This window comes from Ciconia boyciana, chromosome 19 (assembly GCF_034638445.1).
Source record: "Ciconia boyciana chromosome 19, ASM3463844v1, whole genome shotgun sequence".
In the NCBI taxonomy this organism is placed as follows: domain Eukaryota; kingdom Metazoa; phylum Chordata; class Aves; order Ciconiiformes; family Ciconiidae; genus Ciconia; species Ciconia boyciana.
Window position 1 is genome coordinate 4233222 of NC_132952.1, and position 18077 is coordinate 4251298.

Genomic DNA, 18077 nt, shown 5'->3' on the forward strand with positions numbered 1-18077 from the left:
CCCATCTGGGGACCCTTTGTTATGGGTGGGGCTCTATCCCCCCATTTTTCTTTCTGGGTTTTATTTTTCCATGTTTTCGGTTGTACGATATTAATAATAATCTCCACTTCTTGGAGGGGGGTGGGTGGGAACAACAGGTAATGAATTTTAGAAATATATATTTGTGTGTGTGTCTCTCTCTCTATATATAATGTACACACACACACACATATATAAAATTCAAGGAATTGGTGTCACAAAGACAACTAGCTCAGCTTTTGCCAGTGGGAAGGAGGGGGTGAGGGGTGCACGCTCTCTCTCTCTCTCTCCACCGCCCCCCCTTCTTTCTCCAGCATTAAATGAATGGCATCAGACAGCAAGGGTGGGAGTGGGTATTTATTGTCACATAACTGAGGATGCATTAATGAATGAGCAGGGGTGGGAATGGGACACTCCTCTGTTCTTCCAGATCCTTTTTACTATTAATGATAATAATTTTGAATGCTATTTATATTGTAAAACTTTCTCAGTCTACACTTTCTCTGTAGGACACCTCTCCTCATCCCTGCTGTTCTGCCTGTAGGGATTAGCTGAAGTGACTTGGGAAGAACACAGCGGGCAGTTCAAGGGTCTGTCACACTGGAGGACTGGGGCTAATCTCCCATCCAGTTCCATCTCATCCCAACCCCCAGGTGCTTCCTCTCTGTTGAGGGTGAGGCGTTTTTGTGGTGCTTCAGTATCCCCATCTCAGGAGGTTGTGAGCTGACACTCTGTCCCACGGTGCAGCACAAGGAGCACCGTGCTCACAGAAGAGCGTCCTAGCCATTAAAGCAGCCTTGAAAATACTACTTGCTCTCTGACCCAAGCAGTCGTACAATGACAGGTATGTCCCCAGTCCCCAAGCCCTCGTCCCAGCCTTTCACCGAGGATGGGCAAGTCTGTGTTTCTGCATGGACTGATACGGATCTCTGGTGACTTCTGGGAGAGGGTGAAGGCACCACTGAAGAGGGAGAGAAGGCAGGCAAACATTCAGGATCCCACTGTGGGATGGCCTGCTCCGTCTGGGGGTCTCTTTCGCTCAGGACTGGGGTGGGGAGGGGGGACAACACTGTTCTGCAGCACCTGTGTAGCTACTGGCCCAGTCATGGTTTTCGCAGCTGCAAAACATAAGGCAGCTGCAACCTGTGGAGCACAGAGAACTCAAAGATGGGGGGAGATGCTAGCTGAGGCCAGGATGTAGTCCAGCTAAGAATTAATGCATTTCTGGGTCCATGCTGATAGATTTTGCCAAGTAGGGCTAATAGCTTGGGCACTGCATAAGCAAATGCAACTATACTGTGTGGAGACCTGCCACCTCAAGAAGCTTAGGCTTTCCCCTGGTTATGAGCTCTTCCCTGCTCTCTTTTCCTAGCGCAGTCTGGGAACACACACTACAGGATACTGTCCTGGACTCTGACAGGTGAGACAGTAGCTGTTTGGCCCCAAATCCTCGCCTGAGTCTGAGAGAGGGCTTGTCTACATACACCTGGGCTCCAGAAGGACTAGCCGTATGAATTAATTCTGATAATAGTTATTTCAGTGCCAGTTTGTAAGTATACCAGCCTAGCAAAAGGTTCCTTGTGTCTGAAGTTTGTCCCTTTTTTAAAAAAAAAACTAATTATTTTTTTCTAACATCATGCAGGCGCCCCCTTCTCCCCCCAACTCCATGAGCACTTCAGCTCCAAGGGATCCCCATAATTTGTTTTCACCCTGAACAGATAAAGGCCTCGAGAAGTTTAGGTTGCCTTTTTTTTTTTTTTTTTTTTTTTAATTATTTCCCTAAGGAACTAGTGCAGATCAGGTCTGATTTATAAACAAGCAGCTCAGCTGTGTAAATGCGGGGACAGAATGTTCAGATAATGTTTCTAAAGGGAAGGCAAAAAAAAAAAAAAAAGTTGTACAGTATTTTTCCTGTAAAGGTTATTACTATATATAGAACAAAAGAGAAACCACCAATGCCAGGGGGATGAGGGGGGTCACCTGCCTTCTGGATAGCCCTTAGATATGGTTAATTGTGTGCAATTTTTTTCTTTCTTTTTTTTTTTTTTTTTTTCAATGTAGTGTTTGTTTGTACGGGGTGGCAGGGGAGGGGGGGCCTTAATGCTACGGTTTGAGGCTGACTTCACACTCCTAGCACTGACCGGAGCTGCACGATTCCGAATTCTAACTTGAATTTTGTAGAGATGAAACAAATGAAAACAAAACAAATGAAATATTGTTATTACTAGTTTGTAGTATATTTAATTCTTTGGAGTTCTTTTCCTCTATCAGCTATTTGTGTGGCTTTTATTTTTATAGGGTTTTAATTTTTTTGTTTGTTTTTGTTTTGTTTGGTATATCCCCTGCCCTCAACCGTGTGTTTTCTAGCACAACCCAATTCTTGAATATAATGAAGCTCACGTCCCTGGGGCAGAGTGAGGGAACGAAGCCCTGGAATTTCTAGAATGGGATGGGGCAAAAAGATTTTACTTCAACAGCATTTGCTGCAGGTTCTATACATGTACATTTTTTTCCCATATTCAACTACTTAGATACTATGGTGATGGGCTCCAAGAGGAATCCTTGGATGTAACACAAGCCACATCTTGCAAAACAGATGTGTTTATTTTGTACCACTGAAATCAACATGATGTGTATCAGTGACTTTTGTGGGAGCAGGATCGAGCCTACTGCCTTTGATACAACATCCTGCGAGGCTTCATGAAACCTGACCGTGAGCGTTGCGAACACGGAAGGCGAGGGGGGAGTCTGGTTTCAGTGGCAAGGCACGGGGCTCACTTGGGCCACTTGTTTCCGTTCAGGATAGACAGGCTGTTTCCCTGCTGTTAGGAGCCGGGAACCTGCACCGGGACGTAGTGTTTTTACCTCTCCCCTTTCATATCTCACCAGACTCCACTGACTGAATCACTGCACAACAGTGGGAGAAAGCAGAAGTGTGTGGAGAAAAGGGGAAAAGATCTACCAGTAGCTCTGCTAACACTGGCCCACTTTGGTTGGCGCTGGACGTAATACAGCATCCCAGGAGGCAGCTTTAGGCAGGTGCGGCCAGTGCAACTGCACCAGGATCCGCGCTGGAACGGGGCCCTGTTTCTCATGTCCTTCTGTGCGACTAAGTGTGCCAGAAGGGCCTGTGTTTATCTATGCACACCATTTTCTCCCCCAAGGCACCCTACTTCTCCCTAACATCTCAGCCTTTCTCCCAAACTTTTATCACCTCTTCGGGAGCTGGCACAGGGAATGCGATTTCTTTCCCAACAGGCTACTGCTAAATGCGACACCCGAGCAGGGCCTGACCCCCACAGAAGGTCAGATACCCTCAAAGAACGGTGGCCACTCTGCCCTTCCAGGCAGGGCCACCCAGCAGGCTGGCCCTACCCCCAGAGCGTGTCTTACTCAACCTTCTCCAAGTCTTGTTTCTGTAAATCTCTTACTATGTCTCTGTTCGCAACAACAACAACAAAAAGTCAAAGTTAAACCTGTCTTTTTATTCTGCCATGTTAAGGCTTTAATTCAGCAAACCTCTTAAGCAGATGCTTTCTGAACGGGCACACGTTTAAGCCCACGCTTAAGTGCTTTTCTGAACAAAGGCCTCAACAGTGCAAAGATCCCTATTACAGCGAGGCGTTTTTTTCACTTCAAGCTATCATATCAACAGGACTGTTAAAACAATACTATTGAAATACGTGCTTAAAAGAATGACCAGAGAAAGAGAGGGAGATTCAACTAACTGTATGAGGAGGGGGAAAGAGGAGAGAGGAAATGGAACTATTCTGTCCAAAACAAGATAAAACCAAACAAAATAAACCTTGAGATGGACCCTCCTGATTCTGCTACCATTCACTGCTGAAGAGCAAAAAATGAAATAAAATAAAAACTATTGACTAGATTGTTCATTCTAGCCACAAACTCAACTGGATTAAAGTCTGCGTGGAAGGAATTTTGTAAAGAAAAAAAAAAAAATTAAAATTTTCCAATGTAGCAAAAAAAAAAAACTTTAAAAAACAAAAATGAAAAAAAAAAGACAAAGAGGGAGGATTCTAGCCTTTTGTAATATCCATATTGCACACTAGGACTATAAGCCATTGCTAGCTCATTTTGAATTTTAAATGTGTAATTTTTTTTGTTTTGTTGTTGGTTTTTTTCTTTCCGTGGGGGAGGGGGGGAAATAAATGCTTGAACCACCAATGCTCTTTTTAATGTTTTATAAATATGTATGTGTATATATATAAATATAAAAATAATATGTATGCACATATATATGTGTGTGTGTATATATCTATATGTATATACATATATATAGATATATAGATATATATATAGGTTTTGAGACAAAAATGCAGAAAGTGAAAAAAAAACACCCTAAACAGGATGGTGTGCTCTGATTTACTTGAATCTGGTCTCTTCAGCACCTGCGTTATTAAGAACTGAATATTTTTCCACTTGAATTTAGTGCTATTAGAAATTTAATATATGTGTTTTATTTATTTGATTTTTTTTTGCATGACTGATGCAAGGTTTGACATTTTCACTCAATAAAAACTGGAAAAAAAACCCCAAAGTTTTAAGTGATCAAGTTGTCTTCTTGATTGAGGAGGTGGTTTATTTTTTTAAGAGCTAACAAGTCTTGGAGCAGTTCGGGTCTTTTAAAGCACCGCAGTTCTAGTAATGGCCCTGCACCCATTTTAACAGCCACTGTTTTAGCACTAGTACTAAGGTGGTAAGTGCAATAGGACCGGGGTTCTCTTTATGTGGACTCTGGCCTCAAGCTTTTTAAGCAGCCCTGTAGTTTTATTTGAAGTGCTCATCGGGGCCCCTGGTAGAAGAGATGCTTACGTCTCCACGATTTGCTAAACTGGGACCTGGAATTAGAGATGTGACTGCTCACATTTTGACTTTCCCCTTCCTACCTTGGCCTGCAAACTCAGGGTAGTGGACTGGGATCCATGGTGGAACTGTGCTGGCTGTAACCCACTTGAAACCTTACAATGACATTCAAAGCCCACTAAATCAATAGATGTTTGACTATCACCCTAACAAAAGAGAGACCAGGAGCATGAATGAAACATCCTGTCTGCATAGAAGGGGTGGGGGCTAATAAATCTAGTGATCTCCACTAAAATGTAGCCTTGAAGCCATATGCTTTGACAGAACTTAGCAAGAACGCATAAAGCTGTATGCCACGCATCAAAGATCTGAAAGAAAACATTCCTTACCTGGCCACTCCATAGCCTTTTCCTGCTGCAGAAACTTGTAGACGCCATGCGCTTGCGAAGTACGGCGACTGCCATCTGGGATGAGAAAGCCTTTCAGGCAAGAGGGTGTCCTGACAGCCACAGTGCGACGCAACACTGCCTTCGTACAACTGATCCAGCAGTCATGAGTGCTGACTGTAAAGGAACAATAGATTAGATAAAACCACTGCACGCTCCATACAGCTTGTCCCCACCATTCTCCTGTTCAAGACTCATCCCAGGCCTGGGCACTTCCACACCGGAGGTGGGTCTAGAACAGGCTTTCATCACCAGCATTCCTACTCTGAACGAGGCAGATGGGGACAGGCAGTAGATGCCATTTTACAAGGAAGTAAGCGAGTTACTTCATAGGGGAAAAAAGAAAATGTGTTCACAGCACTTCATGTGCTCTAAAGCAATTGCCCTCGTGGTATCTGCCAGGTAATGCCATGCCCCCGAGTACTCACCCCTCAGTGGAAGAGCATTGCAAGCACACATCCTAGCGGCCCTTGTGGACATCTGTACATATATCAAGACATAACTCTGCACAACAGCTGCCTCTGTGTTGACCCACACACACACGCTCCACCCCACCCGAAGTTGTTCTTTCACTGGTGAGGCACAATGATTGCACACAGACAAACGCACATCCAGCTGCTTTCCTGCTAGGCTGGGCTTGAGTGTCCTGGAAATGCAACTGGTTCTGCACCAATGGCAGGTATCTGGGTGTCTGTGTATCCATCCCCTCTTAGCCTCGGTCACAGCCTCTGCAGTGCCTGATGAACTGCTCCTAGACACTGGCCTGGCATGAAACACTGCTCTGACACCTGTCTTGCCAAAGTGCTGTTGGGGATGGGAGAAGAGCAATGTCAATGTTCTCGTTTTACCCAAAGAATGCAAAGAAAAACCCCTCCTGTGTGGCTCTTCCCTCCCATCTCAAAGCAGCTGGGTCTTTGCGCCTCTCTGCCACCCGTCAGAGAACCCAGGAGCAGCAAAGCAGCACTTGCCGAGCCCAATGCATTGGCAGCAGCTGCCTCCTTATTAGCAGAGAGGATTAGGCTCCTCTCTCTTTCAAAGCCCCCTCGTTGCTCTGCTGCAGCTCACAGCCATCCTGTTTTCAGATGTCATTATCTGAACATGCTCCTAATCCGACCTTGGAGCACAGAGGTTTGTTCTCACTGGAGCTCTGCCCACAGCACATGGGATATTTACATGACTGCGTTTCTGGGGGGGACAGGGCCCGTGAACGACACAACTCGCTGCTTGAAAGCTCTTGCTGGAACTTGCCTGCTTTCTGTGGAACTCTGACTGCACTTCATAAAAGAATGACTAAGTCATGGGAAAAGCTGCAAGTTGAACAAACCAAAGCCTCACTATTGCATTCATTCCAAGCCCTCGCAACTGGTGACACCAGCTCTGCATCCAGCTCCTGCAGTTGGTGAGCTATGGAAAGCAGCAGACACCTAGCGAGGCTGCTTGTCCTAACGTCAGGACAAAAACTGGGCAGTGGCTGCTGCTATTATACTTTGATTACATCAAGCGTACCCCTGTAACAGCATGTTTTTGTGAGTGCAGGACCCCACAGTTACACACATAACCACAAAACTACACTGCCTTTTTTACATAGGACACCGGATATCCACTTTTCAGCATGCTACCAAGTCTTCTGCAGCACCCACCAACATAGGCACCCACAGCAGGAGTATCCTTTGGCACCGGCCCAAATGTAAAACTCAAACAGAGGAGCACTGCTTTCCCCCTCCAAACGATTCAAGACTTTAAACCAACAGAGGCAGCAAAAGTTCAATCGCCTCAAACATAAACAAGCAGCATTCAAGGTATTCTAGGACACAGAACGGGAGACCAGATGGTTCTGCTGCTGCTTCTAGTCATCCCGGTTTTTAGACGTCATTAACCCAACATGCCTAGTCCAGCCTTAGCGCATGGAGACCTGTCTTGCTGGAGCCATAAGGGCCAACAAGGACAGAAATAAAGACAGCAGATTACCAGTGTTGGCTGAAAATGAAGGTAATAGCCATCACGGTGGCTAGAAAGGCAATCATCGCTATTCATCCAAGTGCTTCTCACAGACAGTCTAGCAAGAGTATTTTTAGAGATTACTAGGAAAATGATACTTTGGGTTACACCTCTCCTCATGTCCCAGACCTACAAGGAACAGTTTTTATACTGTGGTAGGCATTCATTTAATTTGCAGGAATCTTTCTTACAAGCTCTTACCAGCTCCAAACTTAACTCCCCTTAAGTCAAGCAGCCATCTCGCAGGGAGCTGCGAAGACCAGAATGCAGAGCAGTCGGTGTAGGGCAGCCAGCAGTCATCCCTGAGCCACACCATCAGGTGCGCAGGCCTGGTGCATGTGCCCAGCGAAATACTCCTCATAGCTTGCTCAGCTGAGTACCAAACGCAGTAAAGCATGTCTGACTCTGGGAGGATGGGTACTCTAGTAGCACAATGCCTCCTACACCTGGAGAGAAGGAAATTCAGAATTCTGAGGCTTACTGGTACAGAGGAAAAGCAGCTGTTACAATGCACAACACGCACTGGGCATAACTTCCAGCTTGCAAGGACCAATGCTCAACACTGGCTTCCTAAGGCATAAGGACATTAAGAAAGACCTGGCGACTTGCTAGGGAAAGCCTAGCAAGTTAAATAAATAACAGCCCAAGCCTGTTAAATAAGTCCATCTTTATACCTCTAGATTAGGGAATCAGATTTGGAACTGAGCAGGATTTTAGCATAGAAGAGCGGTGGTCAAGTCCCTGGGTATGAGTGTGGCTGAGATGCCTGCAGGAGCCCAGTGTCAGGGGAATCCATAGGGCAGGAAAGGGGAACTACACATGTGCTTCTGCAGCTTTAGGGAAACCTACTGTTGAGAAAATAGGGCATGCCTCTGATCGGGTGGCAGGACTGGAGACTCCGAGCTCTTTCAGAAGACTAGCAAGAGGTATTCTGACACATCCTCCTCCCTGTAACAGGACAAGAGGCCAGAAGTAGAAATTTTGACTGAGCACAGACCCAAAAGGGGAAAAAACATTCGCAGAATGGAGGAAAAATTAATTGAGCCAGCTTTTGGTACTGTCCATGTTGGTCAGGTATGGGAGCTAAGATAGAAAACAGCCATTAACAGATAACAACTAGCTAACAGATAATAAATGCCTTGAGACTTCCTGGAAAAAATATTTTCACTGGGCATTGGATATAATAACACAAAGCAAGAGAGAAGTATTATGACACAGAAGTGAACAAGAGAGTGTGGACCAAATGTTTAAAGCTAAGACCTTCACTTGACCTCTAAAATTTCCTTCACAGTTCTGCCCAAGCCCTTTCCAAGAAGTAAGGTTCTGAACCAACAATCCTGCTACGTGGTACATACAGACTGCATCAGCTGCTTGTGTCGCAGCTGAATTTTGCATTTGCACTTCTGGGCTGTTGCACACAGGCACAAAATTGTGTTCACAAAACTGCAGGTGCCTTTTTTGAAGACCATGGGAAGCCCTTTTAAAGAAGCTCTTGGGGAAAGGGAAGGAGCTATAACCAAATATCTCCGCCCCCCCTCAATCTGCATGCAATCTGCATAGAAGACTGAAGCTTTCAAACATGACAATAAAATCTCACATCATCTTCAAGGGGAACATGAACTTTAAAGACTTCTCTGAAAGTCAATGAGCAGCTTGTACCTATTCCAAACAAAAAAAGCATGTAGATTGTTGAGAATGTTTTTGGAGTTTCACACACATGCACACGCACACACACACACACGAATAAGTAAATAATTCCTGTCTTTCTCTACAAATTAAGGCAGGACTTAGTTTAATATGACCAAACTTGGAAAGACTGAGAGCGTGCATGAATATGTCTGTACACAAGACTTGCACATGCATAGCTACAGCAAAATATACAGGTTTGCCTAATACTTGTGTGGGGACAAGGAAAGTATGCCAGTTTCGGTGAAAGCACGCACTAGCATGTGAAGGAATTGCATGTGTGATATTTACTGTACCCGGTATATTTTATGGGTATCTATAAAAAGGTAAGCATAGGCAAGATGCTTTTGAGTCCCTCTGTTGCACTGTCACGTGGAAATCCAACATTCAGGCAGGAAGCCCCTGCTTTTTGGGTCTCTGTCTGCTGTCTTGAATAAACTTCACTAGTACCTGAAAGCTGACAACACCTAACTCTGGAGGCAACAATCTCTACCAAAGGGGTGAGGGCAAAGAGGGGAGAAAGGCACTGAACAACATCTGTAGGTACAGTGGGAGTTAGAAGGGAAGACAAGTTCTTCATGCCAGCCCTGGGGCAAGGAGTGGGCTCACTGGAGTCCCTACCATGCATCTTCCCTTACAAGAGCCAAGCATTTGCTCAGAAGATAGGAACATGGCTCCTCCAGAAGCAGATCCCTCCATCTTACCCGGGGAAGCAGAGTGCTCTGGCCCCTAGTCCTGCTCTTGCTCCTGAAGTGCCCCAGACCCATCCTGGCTGAGGAGGGGTGGCCAACAGAGGCAGCTCTCCTCCTTCCTTTTGCTCTTTTTTGGCAGGGAAACTCTTAAACAAACAAATGAAGAAACACTGAGGATTTAAGTAAACAGACGAAGATTTATCTGACAGGCAGACTGAGCCTTTCCCTGCCCCCTTCCCTTCCCACAGGGCAGGGTGCTGCTTTGTGCTCCCGCTGTGAAGCCAACTACCAACAGCATTTGCCCTGAGCCCTTGCTGTCACCGGCAGCCCCTAGGACCCTCCTGTGATCCCAGGCCACAGCCAAGCTCTGCCTCAACGTCAGAGCTCTACAGTCTGAAACATTAAAGAGGATAAAACAAAGCCATTTGGTCTGTGGCCAAAAGCAAGTCAGAGAGCCCCTCACAGGGAAGCAAGCTCGTTCATTCAGCTACCAGGCACTAACCCTGCAAGTCACGTCTCAGCTACAGCCAGTTGTGCCCACAAGATGGAAGGGAACCAGTGCTGGCCTGCGGCTGGAGGCTGCACCGTATCTACCTGCCTGCGCCCGGCACCGAGGCCGGTAACACAGCCGCCTGTGCAGAGGTGGTTTCCTGCAGCTGACGCAGCTGCTGCCCCTCCACATCCCCTCTGCAGAACTACGGAGGGGACCCACTGCCAGGGGCGTTCACTACGCTTCTCTATTTTACACAAATTAGCAGGGTCCGCCTGCGGCTTTTAGAGTTGGGGAAAAAAGGTAAGAAACAGATGCAATAGCGTGATGTTCCAGTTTCGGTCGAAACATCAGGCTGCAACTAGCTCACTCTGGGGAACAGAAGAGACTGTGAAGCAAGAGGGAGCCCCAACTTCTATCTTACACCCAAAACTTGCTGGCTGCTGCAGTGGAAGCGCTGATATTACTGTACAGCAATGCACAGACACAAAAACATACAAGTAAGCAGGCAAATAGGCATGCAGAGATGAAGTCTACTGTTGGTACTGTAAGAGGGCAGGAAGCAAAGAATAGTTCATCTACATAGGAAAGCTGCAGCAATTTAGCATAGCCTTTTGTGCATGCACGTAGCAGTTGAAACTGCTTAAGTAAAGCAAATCTGTTCAAAGAGATGGAAGAATGTCCACCCAAGAATTCACTCTGGTTTAATTAAATCAGTTAAAGAAAGAAATTAATTTTAAAGAGGTGTTACTCTAGCTCCACACAGATAAAACCTCAGCACTAGCTTATAGAAGCAGAGGGATAAAGTTGGAAGCAGTCTGTTCCTGAAGTGTTAGAAAGAAAAAGGAAAGAGCATCAGGCATTAGAAGACAGGCAGGCATGACGGAAGACTGAAAAACCAACAACGAGGATGCTGTACAAAACAGACATGCCAAGCAAAGTGACTGAGAGACAGACAAGCAGGCTGGCAAAGTGACAGACACAAAAAGAAAAATAGGCAACAAATAAGCCAGTTATACTTCTAGATCCTCTGAATCAGCCCTATCCAGCCAATCACCTTCTCACTCAGGAGCCAGAGTCCTAAAGAAAAGCAAGTATTTTACCTAAAACAGAAAAAAATACAATGTCAAATCCCCCCCACACTCCTCTTCAGGCATGTTCTTGCAGCCAGCATCATAAAACATCTCTCATTATTTGCGCAACTATAGAAGGAAAAAAAAAAGTCCTGAAGGGTTAAATCCTTCAGCAGATGCAGAAAAGAAGGGCTCGGTGGGAAAACAGGGGTGTTCTTCTAAGATGCTCCATAACGTAAGTAACCCCCAAGCAGTCCTTGCAAAGCATTTGGGGAGATTTTTAGTCTGAAAGACATTTTACAAAAATAAATTGTAATTGAGTTTAATAATCTTCCCCTTTTCAGAAAGGCCCTGACAGATGCTGCCTAGTGCTCACTTCTGCCCCATTTCAAATATTTTTACCTTATTTGGATGAAATATATTATTTTTCTAATGAAAGGAGGTTGTTGTTTTTTTTTTTTTTCCAAAGAGCTGGTTTTCCCTTCGTCCAGCTGGTGCCTTTATTAGGTTAGTGCTTGCTCCCTTTTGGGGATGGGATTGTTTTTTTCCCTGAGCTGGGAGAGACCATGCCAGCCCCTCAGTCTACAAGTCTGCTGTTCAGAGCTTCTACTGCACAACAAGTGGAGGAGTTGGGCCCTGCCCTCCATCTCCCCTCTTCTCTGATACCCTGAAATTCACCTTAGGTGCATTTCCATTATTTTATTTCTTTTTTTTGAGAGCATACATAGTGGTAAGAGCCAGCCTTTCATCAGCATAATAGGTGGACACAGCTCTAAAGGTGCGTACAGAAGCTGACTCCTAAGGAAGCAGCATAGTCTGGGGATAAGACGATAAAAGGGAAAATGAAGAAAGCTGGAAGCTCTCTCCTGTGCCCTTAGATAAATAATTTCCTATGTTTCACCTCGCAGCATCCTTTTATTTATGTTTTCAGTCCCTGGAGGCTAAGCACCTCTCTTGTTTTGCACTTGCATACCACCCAATGGTATGAGAGGTCAAGTCCAGGCTGGAAGACTCTCAGCTCAAGCTTAACATCAGTTTTTGGTGTGCGGGGTCACCACCACATACAATTTGTGCTTAACATAAAGCACCACCACACAGAAGGGACCTTCCAAAGCTTCCTGTTGTCAAAGCCCTTGGGAAACACTTACGCAACCTGCTGGGTGTGGAGGGTCTAGTCAAGCATGGAGACCTTGACTTTAACACAACAGGTTTGCAACAAAAAGCTACTTTGGACCTGCTGTCTAGCCTTTTTTCCCCAAGCATCACACCGCCTCACCAAAGGAAAAGCAAAGGCAGGCTCCATTTCTGTAGCAGGCACTGCAAATGAAATCAACAGAGTAGACACGGACTGGGTTTTTCCACAGCCCCCTCCCTGCCCCAGGCAGCAGCCCAGCATATACCACGCTTCCTTCCACCAGTACACATCGGCATAGACCTTCTGGCAACCCTTCTAACAAACCCCAGACCAGGGTGAGGTAGCCGCTGGAAATGCAGGCAGTTCTCCCGCTCTATTGAAGACAAAATCAAGAGAGAACATAGTTATTAAAAAGCAGTTACTTGCCAGAAGAACCCGAGTTGCAATAAGCAAAGGCCAGATCTAAAACGTCTGCCTCCAAGCCAGGGCAAGCTGGCTAAGCTGCTCCAGGACAGCAGTGCAGCTCCTCACAGCTGTGCAGCCCAGGCTGTCTGGGGACAGTGGCCACAGGCGGGTGGTGGGCTGCAGCCGTGCGCTGCTCCCTCTCCAAAGCACAGGGGCTGGGGCTCTTGCTCCAGGGCACAGCAGTTAATGGGGACTGGGGTTTTTGTGCAAGCTGCAGGACCTAGCATGAAACCCGGTTATTAAAGTTGGCTTTCTCCGCAACGTGTCTTTGTCACATCTCTGTATTTACCAGCCAGTATTTTTTACCATCACATGTGGAAACTGAGGCACGCTTGTAAGTAAAATACTTTGCAAAGTGTCATGCAGCAAAGCAGCAAGATCACAAGGGATCCTACCTACAGTTCATCCTCTTCTTTCTGATCTTAGGTTACACCCCCAACACACAAAAGGCAATAAAAAAAAATTCTTCCTGCTTCTGACAAAGATGCACATAGGACTTATTTGTCACATCGGGGGGTGAGGAAGCTTGGACAAAGATGATTGGGAGACATCTCTCTTAACCCTTTCCCACTTTGTCACATTTTTTGAGTTCCCCTCATTTCCCTTGCAGCTATTGAAAAGGGAGCTTTTATATCCTCAAATTACTGGAAAGCACCAGCCTGATACTGTTTCCTCTAGGAGAGCGAGCACAGGCTCACAGGGTTTCACTGAAATGTGCTCAAATGACACTGTTCAGGGGAAGCTCCCTTCACCTGCTTTCTATACGCTATCAAGGACCTATAGAAACGATGTTACGAACCCAGTGAACTCACCAACCAGGGTGTTGTTATCTTCTTCCCGTGTCAAAACAAAAGCTGATTACACAGTAAAATAGAGTACTTGAATAAGCCAGACGGTGGGTAACTGCTGCTGGTGCTGTCTGTCTTGTTCTGCAGAAAAAAGGTTCGCTACCTGGTCATCTTTCAGCTAATATGATGCCATTCTCAGTGCCTACTGGCCAGTGAGCTAAACATTTCACAGGGCAGCTGATCTAAGAAGTTTGCTTCTAGCAAAAAAAAAAAAGAAAATAAATTACAAGTTAGCAGTCAGGCTACACGGTTCGTAAGGACCAAATTACTCGCCCTACAACTGTTGCTATGCTGGAAAGACAAGGAACACGAGACAGAGGAATAAAACTCGTGATTCACAACAATACCTGCTGGTAAGGAGGTCTGGCTTCTTCCACATTCTCTGCTGGTGGGTTGGATCTCTTCAACAAAGTACACAAACACCCCATTTTTTGAGCAACAACAGCTATGATGGAGTTTCCTGGGATTCATCAGGTTGGGGAAAGGAAAAACTGTGACCTATTGAGTTGGTAAAGGTTGTAAGAAGCAAAAACTAAGGGAGGGAAAAGGGCAGTTGAAGAAAACTGCCTTTTACTCTGCACCAGAAATCTTGAGGTAAATGAACTGAACACTGGCAACATGGAGGAAAAGGGGGAAAAATGAACCTGCAGGGATGCTTGTACTGTAAACCTCGTAAGTCACTCTGCAAGGCACATACCTCAGCAACATATTTTCCACATTTCACCAACTGCTGTTGTCCAGGCACTTTCTATTTTCAAAACCTTCTATGTATATAAAATGTACACAGGCAGGACAATACGTTTTCATCACATCCCTGCGTTCAGTCGTGTTTTCTTTTCACAAGGATTCTTGGCTTGGAGAAATGAAAAGTGCCATCTCTTAAGAAAAGCCTTTCCTTTTAAACACTTTCAAATTTGCCCTGTTTTAGCTAAACGTGACGTTCTTTGTGAACGTTAAACAGTGGAGAGAGAGACTGAGAGGGAGAGGGGGAGAGAGAGAGACACACACTCACTCACTCCTGGGGAAGATATTCGTCCATTTAAGGAATGAGAAATCATCACATTCAGCAGCAGGTCTAAATACAGTAATATGAAGGTCCCTTTTGCTCCCCCTGAGCAGGAAAATGTCACTGTGTACCAGACACCCAAATACTCAGGAATCAAGTAAATCCCTCATTTTTAAGAAGGGAGCCAAATACTTCTGTTGAACAAAGATGGGACTGCAGTAGCTACGAATTACTTGCTGTACGCCATTTCTTTCAATGGCTTCTGTACTGACATGGCAGGGTTAGACCAGTCATGGGATACGGCACAGCATTCCCTGCTGGTAGATAAGGCTAAGGGGCCGTGGATATCTCACACACTCCCTTCAGCACCTCCTGCTGCCGGGGGTGGAAAGGAGCGGGATGCTGCATTCTGCACCCTGCAGAGCCTCCTGCTGGGAGGAAAGGAACTGGAATAGCTGCATTTTACTCACTGGATGATACATCCATCTCGGCCTCTGCAACATCGGAGGCAACCTAGCATTACAGTGGTGTTGGAGCTATTGATATTGTACCTTAGATTGCACTTACACCATTCTCTACACTGCCTCCTGCTGATGTAACCTAGTATTGGAGCAGTCAGAAAATCAACCACAAATGTCCTTCAGAAAACATTTTATAAGGACTAAACTTCTGTAATAGTCCCTTTTCCCTCCCTTTACCACCCTGCATGCATATTTCTCCCCAAAATAAAAGCCACAGTAATCCAGTAACAGCCTGGTGTTAAATAGTGGTAACTCATATTTATTACAATTATATACAATCGTATTTTATATTTGAAATCTATACATGATCACACAGACGAGCACACTTGCTTGGTGAGGACAGTGAGACTCAGTTGTTACAAGAATTGCTCTGCTAAGAGGCTCTGATGCAGTGAATAACATAATTGGACACCACCATTTTATCAGCTGAGAACACAATGCTGCAAATGAGAGGTTTCAAAATTGACCGTTTTAATTTGTGTATAGCCCCAATGGGGCAAAAAAAAGGCTGGACTGGGCAAGAAGGGCCAGTGGTGTACCTCAGAGCTGGAACTGTTCTCTCTTCTGTAAAGACTGCTTTGCTGAAGAAGGTGCCTGTCACTGGGTAGGTACAGGTCTCAGCTGATCATTTAAGATGGGTTTCCTCCTCATTTAGGGAGAAAAACAGGCTAAGAACCATTGCAAAGATTCAGAATTAACCAGCTATTTCAGCATCTGATATCACCTCATTCATTCATTCAGGGCAGCTATAAATAAAATGTAAGATGTCAAAAACTGATGTGAGCTCCTTGTCTTTGGAGGAGGAAGGGTAATAATTGGGATGTGTGGGGTCAACCTCTTTTAAAGCCTTCTTTTACTGGGGAGCAATCAGTAACAAAGCTACCTGTTCTCATGGTTTTTACTGTGGCCACGAAACCCGGACTTGGTCCCTAGCAAGAGGCCACTTTGATGAGTGTAAGCATGTGGGGTGGAAATAGTGTTCTTTGGACCCCACAGAAATTTAGTGTTTTTAGATGCTAGGTAGTTTCAGGAATTTGAGGCTTCATATACGGTTTGGAAGAGCCAAGACTGAGATCAGGTGAGGAATTCAGGGTTAAAACGTTCTTTTTTTGGCAACAGAATATCAAGTAGTTTGAGAGGGTTATTTTGGGAAACAGAGAACTGGTTTGGGCCTTATGTGGAGATTAAAGTCTTGTGAAATCAAAGAGCTCAGGACAGATTGGTTTCTGAAATTGGATAGAAGGACACTAGGATGCAGCGAAGAGGCTGACTGTTTCAGGAGAGATGGTGTTTTTGTAAGAGGACTTATTCTGTAGCTGTGGTGCATGGTAAGGCGGTTGGTCTTCCAGCCTAGGCAGTGACCCCAGCTCATGGGGAGAAGGTGGGTCTGGGAGGGGAGAAGAAGCCACTGCAACACTGCAAAGCCCTGTGGTGAAACAGGGCCCACCTTGTTCACTGGGCAATCATGACCCTACTCGAGGTCAATCATGGGAGAATCACTGGAGCGGATGGTGGCACGTCTCTCCACAAAATGGGAGAGGCACCGGGGACAGTGCAGGAGGCTAGGGAAGATGTACAGCAGCAGCAGCAGAAGCCAGGGTGCCTTAGTCAATCTCATTCTCGTTGCTGGCCCCCTCAGGTCTTCGTAGTTTTTCCACTTGCTCATTAATCTGACCATCCCCTCCTCGCCGGTCCTCAGTCTGGACACCCAGACATTCCTCCTCATCCACATGGCTAACGTCATCATCCTCATCGTCCTCCTCCTCCTCTTCATTCCTTTTGTTTTCCCTTTTCTCCTCCTCACCCTGCACCTCCATCCGCACTTGGCTCTTGACGTCAATCACTGCCTTGTTGCCCTCCTCTGTGCTCAGCAGATGGCAGCTGACCTTCGAACCCTCAGGGCTGTGGTTCTCTTTGACTGGAGATGAGGTGGTAGACTCGTTGCTGACAGGCGAGATGTCACTGCTGCTATTATGGTTGGCAACAACAGGGTTGGAGGGTGAGCTTGGCTTCACTGGGATCTGCCATGACGGGATCTTAGGAGCCGAAGGGGAGGGAGGGAACTGCCTCCTTGGGGGAGGGGAAGAGGGGAAGAAAAGGAGAGAAAGGGGCTTTTATTAAAAACACTGAGGGTTTATCATTAGAGAGAATGGTATGTGCACTGGGGAATTCATGTAAAGCAGGACTGAAATTGCAAGTCTCCTTTGTCGTAAATGAACAAAACCAAGGCCACTTCACTTCTTCAGCCAGAATCTCAAAGTGTTTTACACGCACCCAGTAATCGAGCCTGCACACAAGGAAAATATCACAGCTGGGCAATGTGAAGTACTGAAATGATCTGGTTTGGCCAATTTCACAGAGTAAGCTAGCACTCAGGAATGCTGCCCGTGGAAAGACATGAGTGTCCCTTTATAAAACAATCACTAATTAATTGGTCAAGAAAATTCCCATTGGAGCAAGAAGTCCAACACACCAGGTCCTTGTGCCTGAGCCAAGGAATTTCACCACCTGGCTCTCGCCTCCACTGTGATACACAGCTATTGCATGCTGGCTTATTACAATCCAGAGCCTATCTCCTAGTCCCAGCATGCACTTTACATGTTTGGGCCAGGTGCTGGCTGCCACAAACTGGTTCAGCTTCTCTGACTTGAATGGAGTCATACTAGCTTGCACCAGCTGAGAAAGCTGGCTGCTCTGTCCTTGAGTCCTTTCCAGGTGGGCTTGAAGGATTTGATAGTGGCAGGCTAATGCCCAGCCCTAGTTGCAGGAGCCCATAGAATCCAAGTACCAAGCAGGACAAATGTAAGTGCAGTGGGGAGCACTGGTGCCCTCAGAAAGTCATCCACCATGAAGAGCCAAGCAAAAAAGCATGTCT

General features: G+C 45.8%; 1 protein-coding gene across 2 annotated transcripts in view; it reads right to left on the reverse strand.

Annotated features, from left to right (window-relative positions):
- Positions 1-16373: 16373 nt before the first annotated feature.
- Positions 16374-18077, reverse strand: part of PEX14 (peroxisomal biogenesis factor 14) — an 80355-nt gene continuing 78651 nt past the window's right edge. For both annotated transcript variants that reach the window (XM_072884344.1, XM_072884345.1), the window contains exon 9: positions 16374-17272. In XM_072884344.1, coding sequence (XP_072740445.1) covers positions 16807-17272 — 466 coding nt within the window. In that variant the 3' untranslated portion in view covers positions 16374-16806. The remainder of the gene's footprint in view (positions 17273-18077) is intronic.